At 45.5% G+C, this 14,951-nt stretch overlaps 1 protein-coding gene across 1 annotated transcript in view; it reads right to left on the bottom strand.

The window, feature by feature from the left end:
- The window catches only part of NCAPH (non-SMC condensin I complex subunit H), a 379,053-nt gene that overhangs the window by 197,950 nt on the left and 166,152 nt on the right, over positions 1-14,951 (bottom strand). The window contains exons 6-8 of the mRNA XM_086943336.1: positions 12,114-12,235; positions 3,236-3,425; positions 2,593-2,684 (exon numbers count right to left, since the gene is read on the bottom strand). Of these exons, the coding sequence (XP_086799462.1) occupies positions 2,593-2,684; positions 3,236-3,425; positions 12,114-12,235 (404 nt within the window). The remainder of the gene's footprint in view (positions 1-2,592; positions 2,685-3,235; positions 3,426-12,113; positions 12,236-14,951) is intronic.

The following is a 14,951-nucleotide window of genomic DNA, read 5'->3' as shown; positions in this document are numbered from 1 at the left end:
GCCAGAAACCAGAGTCCTTTAAGCTTCACCTCCTCCAGGTGGCCGTCCCAACCAAAAAGAGATGCATCAGTCACTGATGTTCACTCTGGGTGGGGAGAAGAGAGAGGGGTCTGCTGTTCACCTAGTCACAGAGTCTTTCAGCCACCACAGAAGATCTCTTGCAGTCTTCTTCAAAATCTGAACTAGGTCAGAGAGATTCCCCCTAGTGTTGTGTCCATTGGGACTTCAGATCCTTATTCAGAGCTTGTATTTGCCATCTGGTGTGCTTCCTCAGCAGGATGCAGTAGGCCATCAAATACAGTAGCCTCAGGGGCAGTCTCACGCAACTCCAGGATTGAGGTTGAAACATTGGAATCATAGCCCAAATATCCTAAACTCTCTGCTCCAGAGGGTAGGCAAGTAATTGCATGTTTTCAGGAACTCCAAGTTGAAAAGGTTTGCCATAATCTGGAGGTGGATAACGACTGATTGGGTCAAACTCACCATCCCGCTTCTAGAATCCCCAACCTCTGAAGATGTGCTACAACCAACGCCATCACTTTCAGGAACACCCAAGGGGCACTGGTAAGGCAAAAGGAGAAGAACAGCAAAGTGGAAATGCTCCTGTCCCACTATGAACCACAAAACAGGGATGTGGAAGCATGTGCCCTGCAAGTTGAGCCTATCAACGTCACCTATCTTAGTGCAGAGGTACTGCTCAACATTTTCCATATCCAATCTGGCACCTGGGAAATATTCTAAGATAAGGAATGTTCAGTTAGAGGTCTCTATCAGAGGTTCATGTTCTTAAAGGCAAAGAGAGAGACGTATTGGGACCACACCACACCTGTTCTTGCAGGATTGCCAGTAAAAGGGAACTTGACCTACTACCTACTTCAATATGATTACAAAGATAGTTACACAAACATAATTCAACTCTGCATTTCAAATCCTTTGAGTTAACAGTAAATATCAATGAATTGCACACTATTTGATGACAAAGGAATGACATGGTACTCAAATCATGACATGACAGATTACATATGATAACTTAAGAAATTTTAACTTAAATTACATTTTGGTCCTTAACGATATATGAAAAAAATAGGATGTATAAGGGGATGCCAAAAAAGGACGGAAACAGTGAAATTTTCTCACACTAGCCATTCAAAAGACCTATCTGGTCGACTGCATGGTGGCCCGATTCCCTGGGCATTTTACCGATGACAAAGGCCCAAGCTACTTACACCAGTTGATTACATCCTACTTCCTAAACAGAAATCTGAGATCAGCTGAGGCCTTCTTAGTTTGTATTCCCAGAGTAAATAAAGCTCAGATTGGAGGCTGCTCTTTCAATTATCTGGCAACTAAGCTGTGGATTTCTCTCCCACTCATGCTCAGGTAGATAAAAATGTAATTATCCTTCCAAGAAATTTAAAATCTGCCTTTTAAGATCAATTTCTCACGGCCTCCTCAGCACATGCTCCTTTGGATCAGAGTGATGAAACCCTAGCGCTGGGACATTAATCGACGTAGCCATGAGCTTTATAAATAATATTATGCTGTCATGTGCTGGAGAAACTCAGGTGTAAAGCCAAGAGTTCCCAAATTGTGAAATCTGATATTAATTTAAAAAAAGGAGACAAAAAAAAAACTGGAGACACTTGTGCTGAAAGCAGTCAACTCATCTACCATCGTTTCAGTGGGATGGGGCTGAGGGGAAAGGTGGGGGGGGGGGGGGGGGGGGGGGGGTTGGTGGGAGGCAAGTAATCCCCAAACATTCAAGACTATGGCCGACATATGATGCCCAAACAAGGGAAAATTATTTTACATATCATCCTAGTTCTTCCCCATGGGTACTATTGTATTCATGAGAGGTCTTCACGCAAACCACTGTAAAACAATGTAAACTGGCTTGCCTCTTTAAATCTGAAAGACCTCGCAATCCTACGATGTCCACTAAGGAATCAGGCACTTTGTTTTTGGAACACACTAAGGTAACATTAATTCAAATCATGAACAAACTCTTGCCTCCTTGGATCTTTCCGGTTGAAAATATCCTGCCTGTTATCTGTTGTAGTGATTAGCTATTTGTTCAGAAATACAAAATAAACTTTAAATGTTATTCTATATTTTACTTTTGATAAATGCATCTATCGAGAAACAGTTTGGGGGCAGCAATGTATAATTACCTGGTCATTTTGTCCCACAAGCAATCCGGGAGAAAACAAAAGGTTCTCCAGAAAGAAGGAGCGGAGAGCACCCAATGTACAAAACACCACCAGTAAGCCGGAAGACTCTTCAGGACTTAGAGTGGTTAACAAACGTACTGACATTGGTGATGCTACACGTGACAATATAGGCACCACAGACATTCACTCAGCTACCTGGTACCTTTTTCTGTGGGAGTTGCAAGGCTAATATACAGCCCCAAACTAGCACCACAAGAACAGGTAGGTTCAAACAAAACATCAACTGGGTTACAGATACAGTAAGCAACTGTTTTAGGATAATAGATGAAGATACGCACAAGCAAGGGCATACAGATACAATCACAAACTAGTACTACAGAAATGATTAAACGTCTCAACAAGTTTATCCCATTCTACTCACATCATTGTGCGCTTCACTGTCCCACTTAGTGAAGCGAAAATCAGCCAAGGATGGGCAGATAGGGCGTTCCTCAACACACTGCATCAAAAATGCTGAAGAGACACAGCCATGAAAAACAAAAACACAGAGGGACCAACATGAGTTAGAATGAGGGAAAAGTGAAGATACAAAACTGAGAAAAGAAATACCACATCCAAGAATGTATCAGCATGGGTGAGAGGTACAGATCAAAGAAAGCGCGCGGAAAGATGGCAGAATACAGAGCCAGACAGTTCTAAAGTAAAGATGAAAGTGTCCAGGGAAACTGAGGGATGAATAAGCCTGGTACACCCCTAGAAAAATACAGCTGAAAAAATACTTAAGGAGGCATAAAGAAAATTGACAAATACTGAAGGATAAAAGCTGAAATACTAAAATGCAAAATAAAAAGTGAGTGAAAAAAAAGTGGATTGCGGAACACAAAAAGCAAGGAAAAGGGTAGTGGAGTGATGTAGGTAGGGATATAGGAAAAACAGTAAAGTGAGTATTAGGTTAAAAATAAAAAGGAGAACAATCTTTAAGGTAGTGTGAGTGAGGAAAAGATTAGTCAAAGATACCCAAAGGAAACAACAAAATCTTAAAGGAGTAGCTTCGTTGTACCTACATTTCAAGTTTGCTCCTTCCACTGTGCCAGAGCTGGGTACTTCCCCAGGCTCAGATGTAGCATTAGGCCTAACATCAGAGTCAAAGAGCAGCTCGCTGTGATAATCATAGCAGTGCAAGCTGGAGAGGAATACACCCACTGTGCTGCATTCATCGAAAGATGCTGCGGTCCTCTGGAACATTGGGTCAATCTGAAAACAGAGGTCTTGTCATACCGGTGTTTATCATACATTAGGTAGGAATTAAGGGCATATTTCTAAACATTGCACTTACAATAAAAAACTAGGGGACACGACCCTGGAGACCCCTCATTCTATTTATGGATCACTCCACAATAATTCCAGAACACTATCTGTTAACAGTTCTCCTCTGTCCAAGAAAATCGCCCTTAAATTTTCTAATGCACAGCAACCAATCATCCCAGTAATTTCCATCCAAGGGCAGTTACTCGTGGAGACAGTTTAGAACCCCAGACCGCTAGTTTTGAAAAAAGTTCTTTCCCAAATTGCCTAATCCCAAACAGTTCCAAACAATGGCAAAAGTAATCTATCCCAACAATTTCCAAACGGAAGGCAGATCACTCTCTGGAAAAGTGCTGCCTCAGCAATGCGGATAACTCAAACACATTCAAAGACTTTAATTTTCATCCAGTTTTCATCCAAGGTGAGATTGCAATCCCTGTCTGGTACTCATCTGCTTAATACAAAAATGTGAAAGGCTATGCATCAGTGGTTATATAGGAACCATGAAAGCAATGTATAATTCTCAAAAGAATTACTATGAGTATATCGTTCTCAAATGGAGAGCAGTATCAGGAAGCCTACAAAGATTCTCAATCCATTTTCTAGCACCTATGCATGTAGAGCTAGCCCATCATGCTAGCTGAGCGTAAATGTTTTCTAATCTGAAAATCTAAAGATGAACGCTTGCAAACAATTGCAGGAAAATGCCCATTAGTCACGATCCCCCCACGTTTTGCCACTGGCACGGATGTGCACTGGGTCGTTCCCTAAAACAAGGTAAAAAAGTCTGATTGTAACAATTGGCACAGACTTTAGAACCCATGTAAGTCCCTAGTAAGTGGTACCCCTGGAACCTAGGGCATGTATACCAAAGAGGGTCCCTTAGGGCTGAGGCATGTATTGTGCCACCTTAAAGAACGCCAATAGAAATTGCATGAAGGCTGCCATTGCAGTCTGCCTTTTATGGTGCAAACCATGTGTGAAAACACAACATGGCATACTCTTTGTGTGCCATGCCAAAATCAGTGAATGCAATATATGGAAGTCACCCCCGCAGCAGGCCATGTAGCCCTAAGGCAGAGTGCATTATATTACATGTGAGGGTATATATGCATGAGCAAAAATGCCCCTGTGCGGTCTAGTTCAATTACTAGTTGTACAAGTGAACAGTGAAGCAATCTGAAGTATATGTACTGGGCACTGGCCATTACGAGTTCTCCAGCTACATGATGGCTTTACTGGAACCTATGGTGTACGGTATCAAACAGTGTCTACAAAATCTGTACTAATTCAAGTACAAGATTTATTATGATGGCCTTTTGAAAGCCTACTTGTCTTCTAGTGTGCTGACTGACTGGTATTGACCAGCCTACAACCATAGACTAGTTTCTGACCCCCCTGGAGAAGAGAGCCCATGCTCTGAGGCCAGACACATGGTCTGCTCTGGAGAAAGGTGATCATGCCTCTTCCATCAGGATGCTTAGTGAATCTGCATACCAAGACCAGGGACTTCAAAGCCCCTGCCACCTTTGATATGCGACCCCGGTTTCCCCCGGACCTTGAATATGTACCCCTGCTCTGAGGCCTATTTGGCACCAGGACAGGCAGGAAATTAGCTATACAAGTAGGCGTTTTTCACTATCATGCTAGTCACAACCCTACGTTGGATTGATTGATGTGCTCCATGAAAGAAGGATTCCAACATTTTATTTGGGTGGAATTAGAAAATCTAGGACAGGATTATGCCCACTCCCCACAGGAAGTGGACATATAGGGGTTTAAGTACCCCATTGGCTACTACCCTTCACTCCCCTTAATGCGCTTAAATTCAGTATTTAGGTGGCCCCCTGACACCAGGAAGGAGTAGTTTCTGTCCTGTAACTCCAGTTCTGTAGTAGGGGTATCTCTGTTATAGTCATAATCTAGTGAAAGGTCCCGCCCATGTGCGTGGAACCCGGCAATCAAAAATAATCTCTTAAATTGTCAAAAATTGCAGAACTGCAAAGAATCTTAAGAGAATTTAAAGACAAATAAGGCAGCCTATATCCACAGGCTACACTGTCCAGTACTTCAACTAGAAATTCAACCAAAAACACCACACATACAACACAGCCTGCCCAGTTTCTTCACAGAGAAACTTGCCTCTACCAGTAAAAACCCTCTGTAATGATAGAGAGGAAGGCATGGACAGACAAGCCCCATAGGCTGCCATTATGTGGCTTAAATAGGATATTGTGCCTTTAAGAGAACTTTCCAGAACTTCTCCCAGTATCCCATAATGCACAGCAGGTCTCTTTTACTTTCAGTTCTTTTTGAAGGCTTAACACGCCAGACCTGTAGCATTCCTTACATGAATAACGTTCTCCACCCGGGAGGGCGTTTATGACTATAACAGAGATACCCCTACTACAGAACTGGAGTTACAGGACAGAAACTACTCCTTCTGTAGTAGGGGATCTCTGTGTATAGTCATAATCTAGTGAATAGAATGGCAAGCCCATACCCACACCAAAGCGGCGGTGGAAAGAAGAAAATTAACACCACTACTGTGCGAACAGATTTCGCAGCGAAGCCTGCCCAACCTGAGCGTCTGTCCTGGCATCAGTGTCCAGACAGTAATGCTTAGCAAAGGTATGAACCGACTTCCAAGTGGCTGCCTTGCAGATTTCTGCAATCGGAACGTTACGGAGCAAGGCTGTCGTGGCAGCTTTGCCCCTGGTGGAATGAGCCTTAGGCTTACCTCCTAAGGTCTTATTAGCTTTTTGGTAACACAACTGTATGCAGGACACAATCCACCTAGAAATGGACTGCTTAGAGGTAGCAAGACCCGTCCTGACCGATCCATAATTGATAAACAATTGGTCTGACCTACGAATATCTTTGGTCTTATCCAGATAAAATTTCAACACCCTCCTAGCATCCAGGGAATGTAAGGACCTTTCCGCTGGTGATGAAGGATTCTGAAAAACGTAGGCAAAGTTATGGTCTGGTTAACATGAAAATCAGAAATAACCTTGGGAAGAAATTTAGGGTGAGTACGCATAACAACCTTAGCAGCATGAAATACAGTATAAGGTTCTTGGCAACACAACGCCTGAATTTCACTCACCCTGCGGGCCAATGTAATAGCCACGAGGAGCGCCGCCTTCCAGGACAGGTGCTGCAACGAAGCCTTATGAATAGGTTCAAAAGGCTCCTTCATCAACCTTGACAGCACCACATTCAATTCCCATGAAGGCGAAGGAAGCCTGACAGGAGGGAATACCTTCTTCAATCCTTCCAGAAAATCTTTGATCACAAGGATCTGGAAAAAGGAAGTCTGTGAAGGGCATTTCCTGTAGGCAGTCAATGCGGCGAGATGGACCTTAATGGAGTGAACATTAAGTCCAGACTGCGCCAAATGTAGCAGGTAAGGAAGGATGACATCTTCCTTGCCTGTCGTCGGATCATAGTTCTTGGACTTGCACCAGATACAGAACCTCTTCCACTTGTAAGCATAGGAAGTCCGAGTGGAAGGCCTCTTAGACTCCTTCAGTATGTCCATGGAATCTTCAGGTAGGTTCAAATGGCCATATTGCACTCTCAGGAACCATGCCGCCAAACTCAAAGATAAGAGGTTGGGGTGCAACATCTGCCCCCCGAACTTCGTGAGAAGGTCCGGCCTGCATGGCAGCCGTATGTGAGGAAGGAGAGACCGGTGAAGCAGGTCCGTGAACCACCACTGCCTGGGCCATTCCGGGGCAATGAGTATCATCCTCACCCTGGACCGGGCAAACTTTATGAGTACCGCCGGAATCAGGGGAATGGGTGGAAAAGCGTACAGAAAGCTGTTCGACCAGTCGATCCATAGCGCATTCCCCAGCATCCCCTGCTGGAAGTACCTGGAGGCGAAGTCTCAGCATTTGCTGTTTACGGCGGTGGCGAACAGATCTACGTCTGGAGTCCCCCCACCTTGCGAAGACTTCTCCTAGTACTTCGCCGTTTATGACCCATTTGTGGTTCTCCTGAATCAGTCTGCTCAGTGCGTCCGCCTGAACATTCTGCACACCTGGTAGATGGGTATGCGTTATTGTCAGTCCTCTGGCCAGAAGCCAGTGCCAGATGGCCTGCGCCTCCTATGACAGAGCGTGTGATCTCGAACCCCCCTGCTTGTTCAGGTAATACATCGTGGTCGTATTGTCCGTCTGTACAAGCAGAGATTTGGTCTGGAAGGACGGATGGAAGGCCTTCAGTGCCAAGTGAACAGCCCTGAGTTCCAGGAAATTGATGCGATATGTGGACTCCATCGGGGATCACGTTCCTTGAATCTGTAAGTTTCCGGAGTGCGCCCCCCAGCCGTGGAGGAAGGCATCCGTCACGACAGTCTGCGTGGGAATGTCCTTGTGGAAGGGAACCCATCTGAGGAGATTCTTCGCCAAACACCACCACTTCAGAGACTCAAGATCCTCTCCTCTGATCCCACTGGTACTCCAAGCACTCTTGCAACGGTCTCATGTGCAGACCTGCGTGTGACGTTAGGAAGATACAAGAGGCCATCGATCCCAGTAGAGAAGACACCGTCCTCACTGTTGTAGATGGAGTGGTCATAAGAGCCTGAGCCTTCCCGAAGGAGTGATAAGCGTCGCTCCTCCGAAGGAGACACGCTTGCTGACAGCGTATTGATGGAGGCTCCCAAGTACTGTATGCATTGGATCGGAGTCGGGACAGACTTGGACATGTTGATGTGCAACCCCAGCTTGTTCAAGAGAACGCACGTCTTCTGGAAGTGTGCTCGAGCTTCCGAGAAGGAGGAGGCCTTGATCAACCAATCGTCCAGGTACGGGGTAGACGAACACCTTGTTCTTCCTCAGGTGTGCTGCTACCACCGCCATGCACTTCGAGAATGTTCTCGGCGCAGACTTCAGTCCGAATGAGACTACTGTGTATTGATAATGATTGGCGCCGACTTGGAATCGCAGGAACTTCCTGTGTTTGTGTGCAATGTGCACATGGAAGTACGCATCCTGTAGGTCTATAGCACATAGCCAGTCTCCCTGTTGCAACTGAGGGTAAATCTGATGCAACAACAGCATGCAAAACTTCTCTGCGAATCCACTTGTTTGCCTGCCGCAAGTCTAGAATGGGTCTGAACTCTTTCTTGTCCTTCTTGCGAACGAGGAAGAACCGGGAGTACAGACCTCTTCCTCTTTGAGACAGAGGTACGTCTTCTATCGCCCTTTTCCTTAACAGGATATCCGCCTCCGCCTGAAGCTCGAGCAGTTGAAACTGCGAGCTGACCGGCGGAATTGCGGGAGGCGGGCTGGTGAACCGAAGACTGTATCCATTGCAAACAATATTCAGCACCCACTTGTCCCGAGTAATTTTTCTCCACTCTGCCAGAAAAAATTGAACACTTCCCCCCACCGGAGTGGGTAACGGATGTAGGGGAAGTAAGCGCTCAGGGCCTAGTCCCGGTCGGGCCTTTGGTCGCTGTTGCTGACTGTTGGCCTCCTCTGCCTTTCTGACGCTTCTGGAACGGCCTTCGGAACTGCTGCTGTTGTTGCTGTTGCTGTCCCGAAGGTTGGCCACACCCTCTGCCCTGTCCACCGAACCACCTCTGGAACAGCCGTTAAGATTTAGTCTCTTTGGGCTTCTCCAGGCCCACAGCCGTGAGCGTCTCAGCCTTCATGCGGGCCATCTCGTCATCCGCATGTTTCCCGAACAGAGTCTCGCCAGAGAATGGCAAATTGGCAACCCTCTGTTGGGCATCAGGTTTCAGCGACATGAGGCGGAGCCATGCGTGTCGTCTCTGGTTAATCCCATGGCAGAAGCCATGCGCCGCCAGGAGGGAAGGATCGGCCGCAGTACTGATGACCTGATTCTCCACCAACATCTGGAAATCCTCTTTTGTCGCGAGGCAGGAGTTCCACAAACTGCTGGAGGGATTCCCAGAGTGTGCGGTCGTAGCGTCCTAACAGGGCCGTAGCACTCGCCGCCTTCATAGACGAAGCCGAAGTCCCACAAACCTTCCTTCCAGCAGAATCCATCCACCTGGATTCTTTATCTGGTGGGACCGTGGATGATGGCGTGGTGGCATGTTGTTTACGAGCCGCCGTCATTATCACAGAGTCTGGAGGGGGTTCCACCCTTAGAAAGGCCGGATCCGAATTAGGAGCCCGGTACTTTTTCTGTAGTCTCGAGGGGGCCGCCTTAGCCACTGCCGGGGTGAGAAAAAGGTCCATGGCCGGATCCTCCAGGCCCGGCACCAGTGGCAGTAAAGGTCGAGACAGATGTTTTTGGTGCAGTATCTCGAAAATTACCGACGTCTTGGGAGTGGGCACCGTCAACGAGATGCCCAACTTAGCTGCACCCCTCAACAGGACGTCGTGAAAGGACACCAGATCGTCCACCGGTGATACTCTGGTCTCCGGTGACTCCAACAGAGTCGGGGTGTAGTCCCTGGTCTCTGATGACCTCGTCAGGGAGCGAGACCTGTGCCTCTTGTGGCGCCGTCTTGATATCGTGGATGACCTGTTGCACGATCGTTCCCTCCTCCTGGAAAGAGAACGCGATCTCCCCGTCTGTGGACGTTCCGCAGGTTTCTGTGGAGGTGTCCTCCGTGGCTTATCCTGAGGTTTCGGTTTTGGCGTCCCCTTAGGTGGTGTTGGAAGGGGAGGTAGTGATGCCAATCTTGGCGGAGGAACGGAGGGTATCTCCGACCTAGGGATGGGCCCAGAGGCGGACGTGGTGGTGGCTGTCCTGAGGGAGGAAGTGGTGGAAGTGGAGGGTTGATGGGAGGGCCTCCTTAGGTACAGGGGGAGGAGGAGCCTTCGGACGAGGTGGTGTATAAAGCACTGAGTACACCGAGGCCGGTGACGTCTTCGGGGGAGGGGACTGTGAACCAGCCCCTCCAGCAGGTGACCGCCGTCTCCGGCACCCTCCACCAGAACCAGCGTGACTTCTGGCGCCAGAACTCCTTCTGCGCCGCTTAGGAGAGTTGGAACAACTCCTAGACGCCGATCTCTTCCTTCTCAACGACGAGCGTCGTGTCTCCAGCGTCGAATGCGGCCTCCGCGACTCCGGCGTAGATCGCCGCCTCCGTGACGTCAAACGCTTCTCCCTCGATGCCGAACGCCACCTCCGCTGCGTCGAACGTTCAGTCCTCGACGACGAATGTCGGCTCTTCCTTGACGCTGACCGCTTCTTCAAGGTCCTCGACGTCGAGGATTCCCTCGACGCCGACAGTCTTCTCGACGCCGACAGTCTTCTCGACGCCGACCGTCTTCTCGACGCCGACCGTCTTCTCGACGCCGACCGTCTTCTCGACGCCGACCGTCTTCTCGACGCCGACCGTCTTCTCGACGCCGACCGTCTTCGACGCCAACCGGCAGTGTCGCCTCGACGGCGAGCGCCGATGCCGGTCCCTCCTTCTTCGGCGTTGACGGCTCGACGTTGACGCCGACGTAGTCGTCGACTGAGATAACAGAGGGAGCCTTCCCAGTCTGCCCAGACCTACCTGCAGCCTGCAGTCGTCTGTCCTCTAGACCTTGAAGCCTAATCTTCAGCCTTTCCCTCAGGGTCCTCGCTGAAAGGTTCTTGCAGATGTCACACTCTTCAGGGACATGTGCTTCAGGAAGGAAGATGATGCAGACTTCGTGCGGATCAGTCTTGGCCTTCTTCCTCCCACATACTGGGCATTTGTCGAAAAGAGCAGGCATTTTAGAGCCCTAAAAAGCCTGAACAAACACAAAGGAGTGAAGGGAAAGCACCAAGACACAAACTGAAAACACTTAAAATCACAAAAACTGCACAAAATCCAATAAACCCTTGAAAAATGGAGAGCTCAATGCACCAGGGTCCTGTTAGCAGGAGCCGGAAAAAAGACCTGAAAGTAAAAGGGACCTGCTGTGCATTCTGGGATACTGGGAGAAGTTCTGGAAAGTTCTCTTGAAGGCACAGTATCCTATCTTTCATTTCTAGGTCATTTGTATTTAAAGTATTTGGTGCTAAATCCTGCCACTGACTTGGGGTGTGCGATGCTGGCTACATTTTATTTGGAATTGAAAATATTTTACCACTGTATGACGTACTTTAAATGTTGAGCTTTTTTATGAACAGCACTCAACTTGATGCAAAGTAGTTGGGAGATAATAAATAAGACTTTTTTAAATAGTACTAGAGTTCTGGCTGTCTAGTCAGCATCTCAACAGCTAAAAATTCAGAGGGTTTTAGTGATCCCCACGAAATACATCGCCACCCCAAAATTTCCCGCCAGCACAGGCAACTACTCTAATAGTATCTTCCAACAGAACACACCTAAGCAATCTTTAATCTGAAATATTAAGCTTTAAATAGTTTCTGCCTATGCAGTCATACGTCACCACAAAACTACCACATCCACCAATGCTTCAACTGCACTTTTTCCAATCAGTTGAGTCTTCTACAGTTGGATGCAAGAAACCAACCCATCAACTTACTCCACCTGTTAAGCAGATCGCAGGCTAACTTCACATGGCTTACTTTCAAATTGATCTTCAAGCTTGGCTGTAGGAACATCGCAACAGCACTAATGATTGAGATGATCGCTCCTAACAATGACTCCGGGTATGCTGCCAAGGAGAAGGAAAAAGGTATACAGCAATACCTATAATCACTCACCTCACACTTGCGTTCTGCCTCAGAGGTGTTGAGACTGTTCGGGTTCTGCTCAATTGTCTTGTAGGAACGCTTCCTCTTTCTTGTTTCTTTGGGTCCATTTTCAGCACCAACCGAGGATGCTTCTGGAAGGAACAAGGCACATAGAAATGTCACGCTTGCAGATAAGGTCAAGCTGTATCACAGTACACCAGCAAAAAGACATGGAAATATGAGCTTCAACTATAAATGAGAAGGCTTTGGAAACAAGAGAAGATGCACCATCACATGCACTGAAACATGGAAGGACCAAATATGAGAACAGTGAAATACTGCAAGCAGTGCAGGCAGGTCAGAGAGAAGTCCTACCACCCTAACCAAATTCCAAATTTACAGGAACAGGGGAGCCTCTAAAAGACAACTGACAGTTAAAGATGTGCCACTCACTTACCTCATCACTAATTAATCGTACGTACACCAGAATAACTGTCAGAGGAAAGCAAAAACCACCATTTCCTGAAGCAACAAAGAAACTAAACAAGGCAGCAAAATTAGTTACAAGCATCCAAGGTAAACCTGAAGGGCCATGAAAAAACAGCAGGAGAAGAAAAACCAAGGGAACCCATCCAAAAAAAAAAAAAAAAAAAAACACATTTTAAAATTAGTTCTACATGGACAGGGTAATAAAGTCCAGTAAAAGTGCATCAGATCGAAGACAGCAAATAGAATGGGTGAAGGTAAATAGGTCAAGAGGCACATTAAGAATAGTGTCATGTAGATAAGAGAACTGCTGTCCTTGAGCATCTCTCAAAATTTGACACATTGCATCTGAGCTTCTACTATAAATATGTAATGTTCATCCTGAACTGACAGGATAATGCCACAGCAATATGGCGAAGGAAGAGTATATATATATATATATATATATATATATATATATATATATATATATATATATTCACAGAAAAAACCATAGGTTATAGTGGATATATAGTTAGGAATTTGCATTTACAAAACCTTGAAAATTCAATGAAAAAACCATTGGTTTTAGGCCATATATAGTTAGGAATTAGCATTTACAAAACCTTATTTTACTCGCATAAAACCATTGAAATTCCATATATAGTTAGAAGCGCTAACTATATATCGCGCACCCGCAATCCACTGCTGATGATGTCACATATTACATCATTCATGACATGGTCAGTGACATCACTGATGACATCACTGATGACATCTCAAATGACATCACTGATGACATCACTGATCACAACATCCAGTGATTGTATGTGTCTGTAAAGTTTAAATATGTTTCACATATTGAAGAATGAGTGGATGTATAAGTGTCTGGATGAAGAATTTAGTAGGTGCATGACTGACTGTATGAGTGAGTGATTAAATGTGTCTCACTGAGTGCATGGGTTAGTGACTAAACTGTCTTAATTTGTGCATCAGTATGTTTGTTGTTGTGTAAGCTGCTGCATGTGTTGATCAGTAGCTATAAGAGTGGCCACATGGGTTATTGATTGGTTGCCCAAGTATTTGAATGGGAGGCTGAGTGTGTGTGTGGGTGGCTGGGAGGTGCGTGACTCTGTGCATAGATGTGTAAGCAGTTGATTCACTAGGAGTATGAGTTCAAGAGTGCATGTGGAAACAGCTATATGGGCGGTTGACTATGCATGGGTGTGTTGGTGAGTGAATGGATTTCTCATTGCTACATGTGCAAGTAAGTACGTATGTAAAACACAATACATGTGAGAGTTGAGATATATAAATAACTGAACATAAGAGCCAGTGAATGTGTGAGTGGCTGTATCGATCACTGTGAGCTTGTATCAGGGATTATATAAGAGAATAAATATGTGTTATTATATGTTTGAATAAGTAAGATGTGTATAACTTTATAGTTGAGGAAATGGAGGTGTGATTGATTCTTTGCATGACTGACTAGGTGTGTGAGTAACTCCATGGATGAGTGACAGTCTGTGAGTGTCTGTTTATACTGAGTGTATGTAAGGTTATATTAGAGTCTGAAGAGGTTCATTGTATTATCACATGAGTGATGTGATCAGTGATGTCAAATGAGATGTCATCAGTGATGTCATTTGAGTTGTCATCAGTGATGTCATCAGTGATGTCATTTGAGATGTCATCAGTGATGTCATTTGAGTTGTCATCAGTGATGTCATTTGAGATGTCATCAGTGATGTCATTTGAGATGTCATCAGTGATGTCATCAGTGATGTCACTGACCATGTCATGAATGATGTAATATGTGACATCATCAGCAGTGGATTGCGGGTGCGCGATATATAGTTAGCGCTTCTAACTATATATGGAATTTCAATGGTTTTATGCGAGTAAAATAAGGTTTTGTAAATGCTAATTCCTAACTATATATGGTCTAAAACCAATGGTTTTTTCATTGAATTTTCAAGATTTTGTAAATGCAAATTCCTAACTATATATCCACTATAACCTATGTTTTTTTCTGTGAATTTCATTGGTTTTTTAATAGCAAATATGAAAAGCTTTAAAATGTCAAGTACGTGATAGATAAAAACATTTTCGTATTTATGCACGCTGATGTGCTTTGAACGCTGTACCCCCCCCCCCCCTCCCCTCTTTTGTCTTAGTAGTACTCTCTCTTTGCAGATACTGAAGGGTAGTTAACGCAGGCCTTTACCCCCGTTGTAATCCGTCGTGCCTCCTTGTCTCTCCATTTGATTGATTGTTGTCCAAGCATTTACTGTTTTAGAATTGGTTCTCTTTGGATCATTCTCTATTTACAAACAAGCACAAGGTCGCAATACTCTGTTTAGTCTTTGCAGATAGTGAAAAATCGTGTAAAAAAATAAAAGT

Source organism: Lissotriton vulgaris, chromosome 11, assembly GCF_964263255.1.
Source record: "Lissotriton vulgaris chromosome 11, aLisVul1.2, whole genome shotgun sequence".
In the NCBI taxonomy this organism is placed as follows: domain Eukaryota; kingdom Metazoa; phylum Chordata; class Amphibia; order Caudata; family Salamandridae; genus Lissotriton; species Lissotriton vulgaris.
The sequence above is the reverse complement of the archived record's forward strand: the minus strand, read 5'-3'. Positions and strand labels throughout refer to the sequence as shown.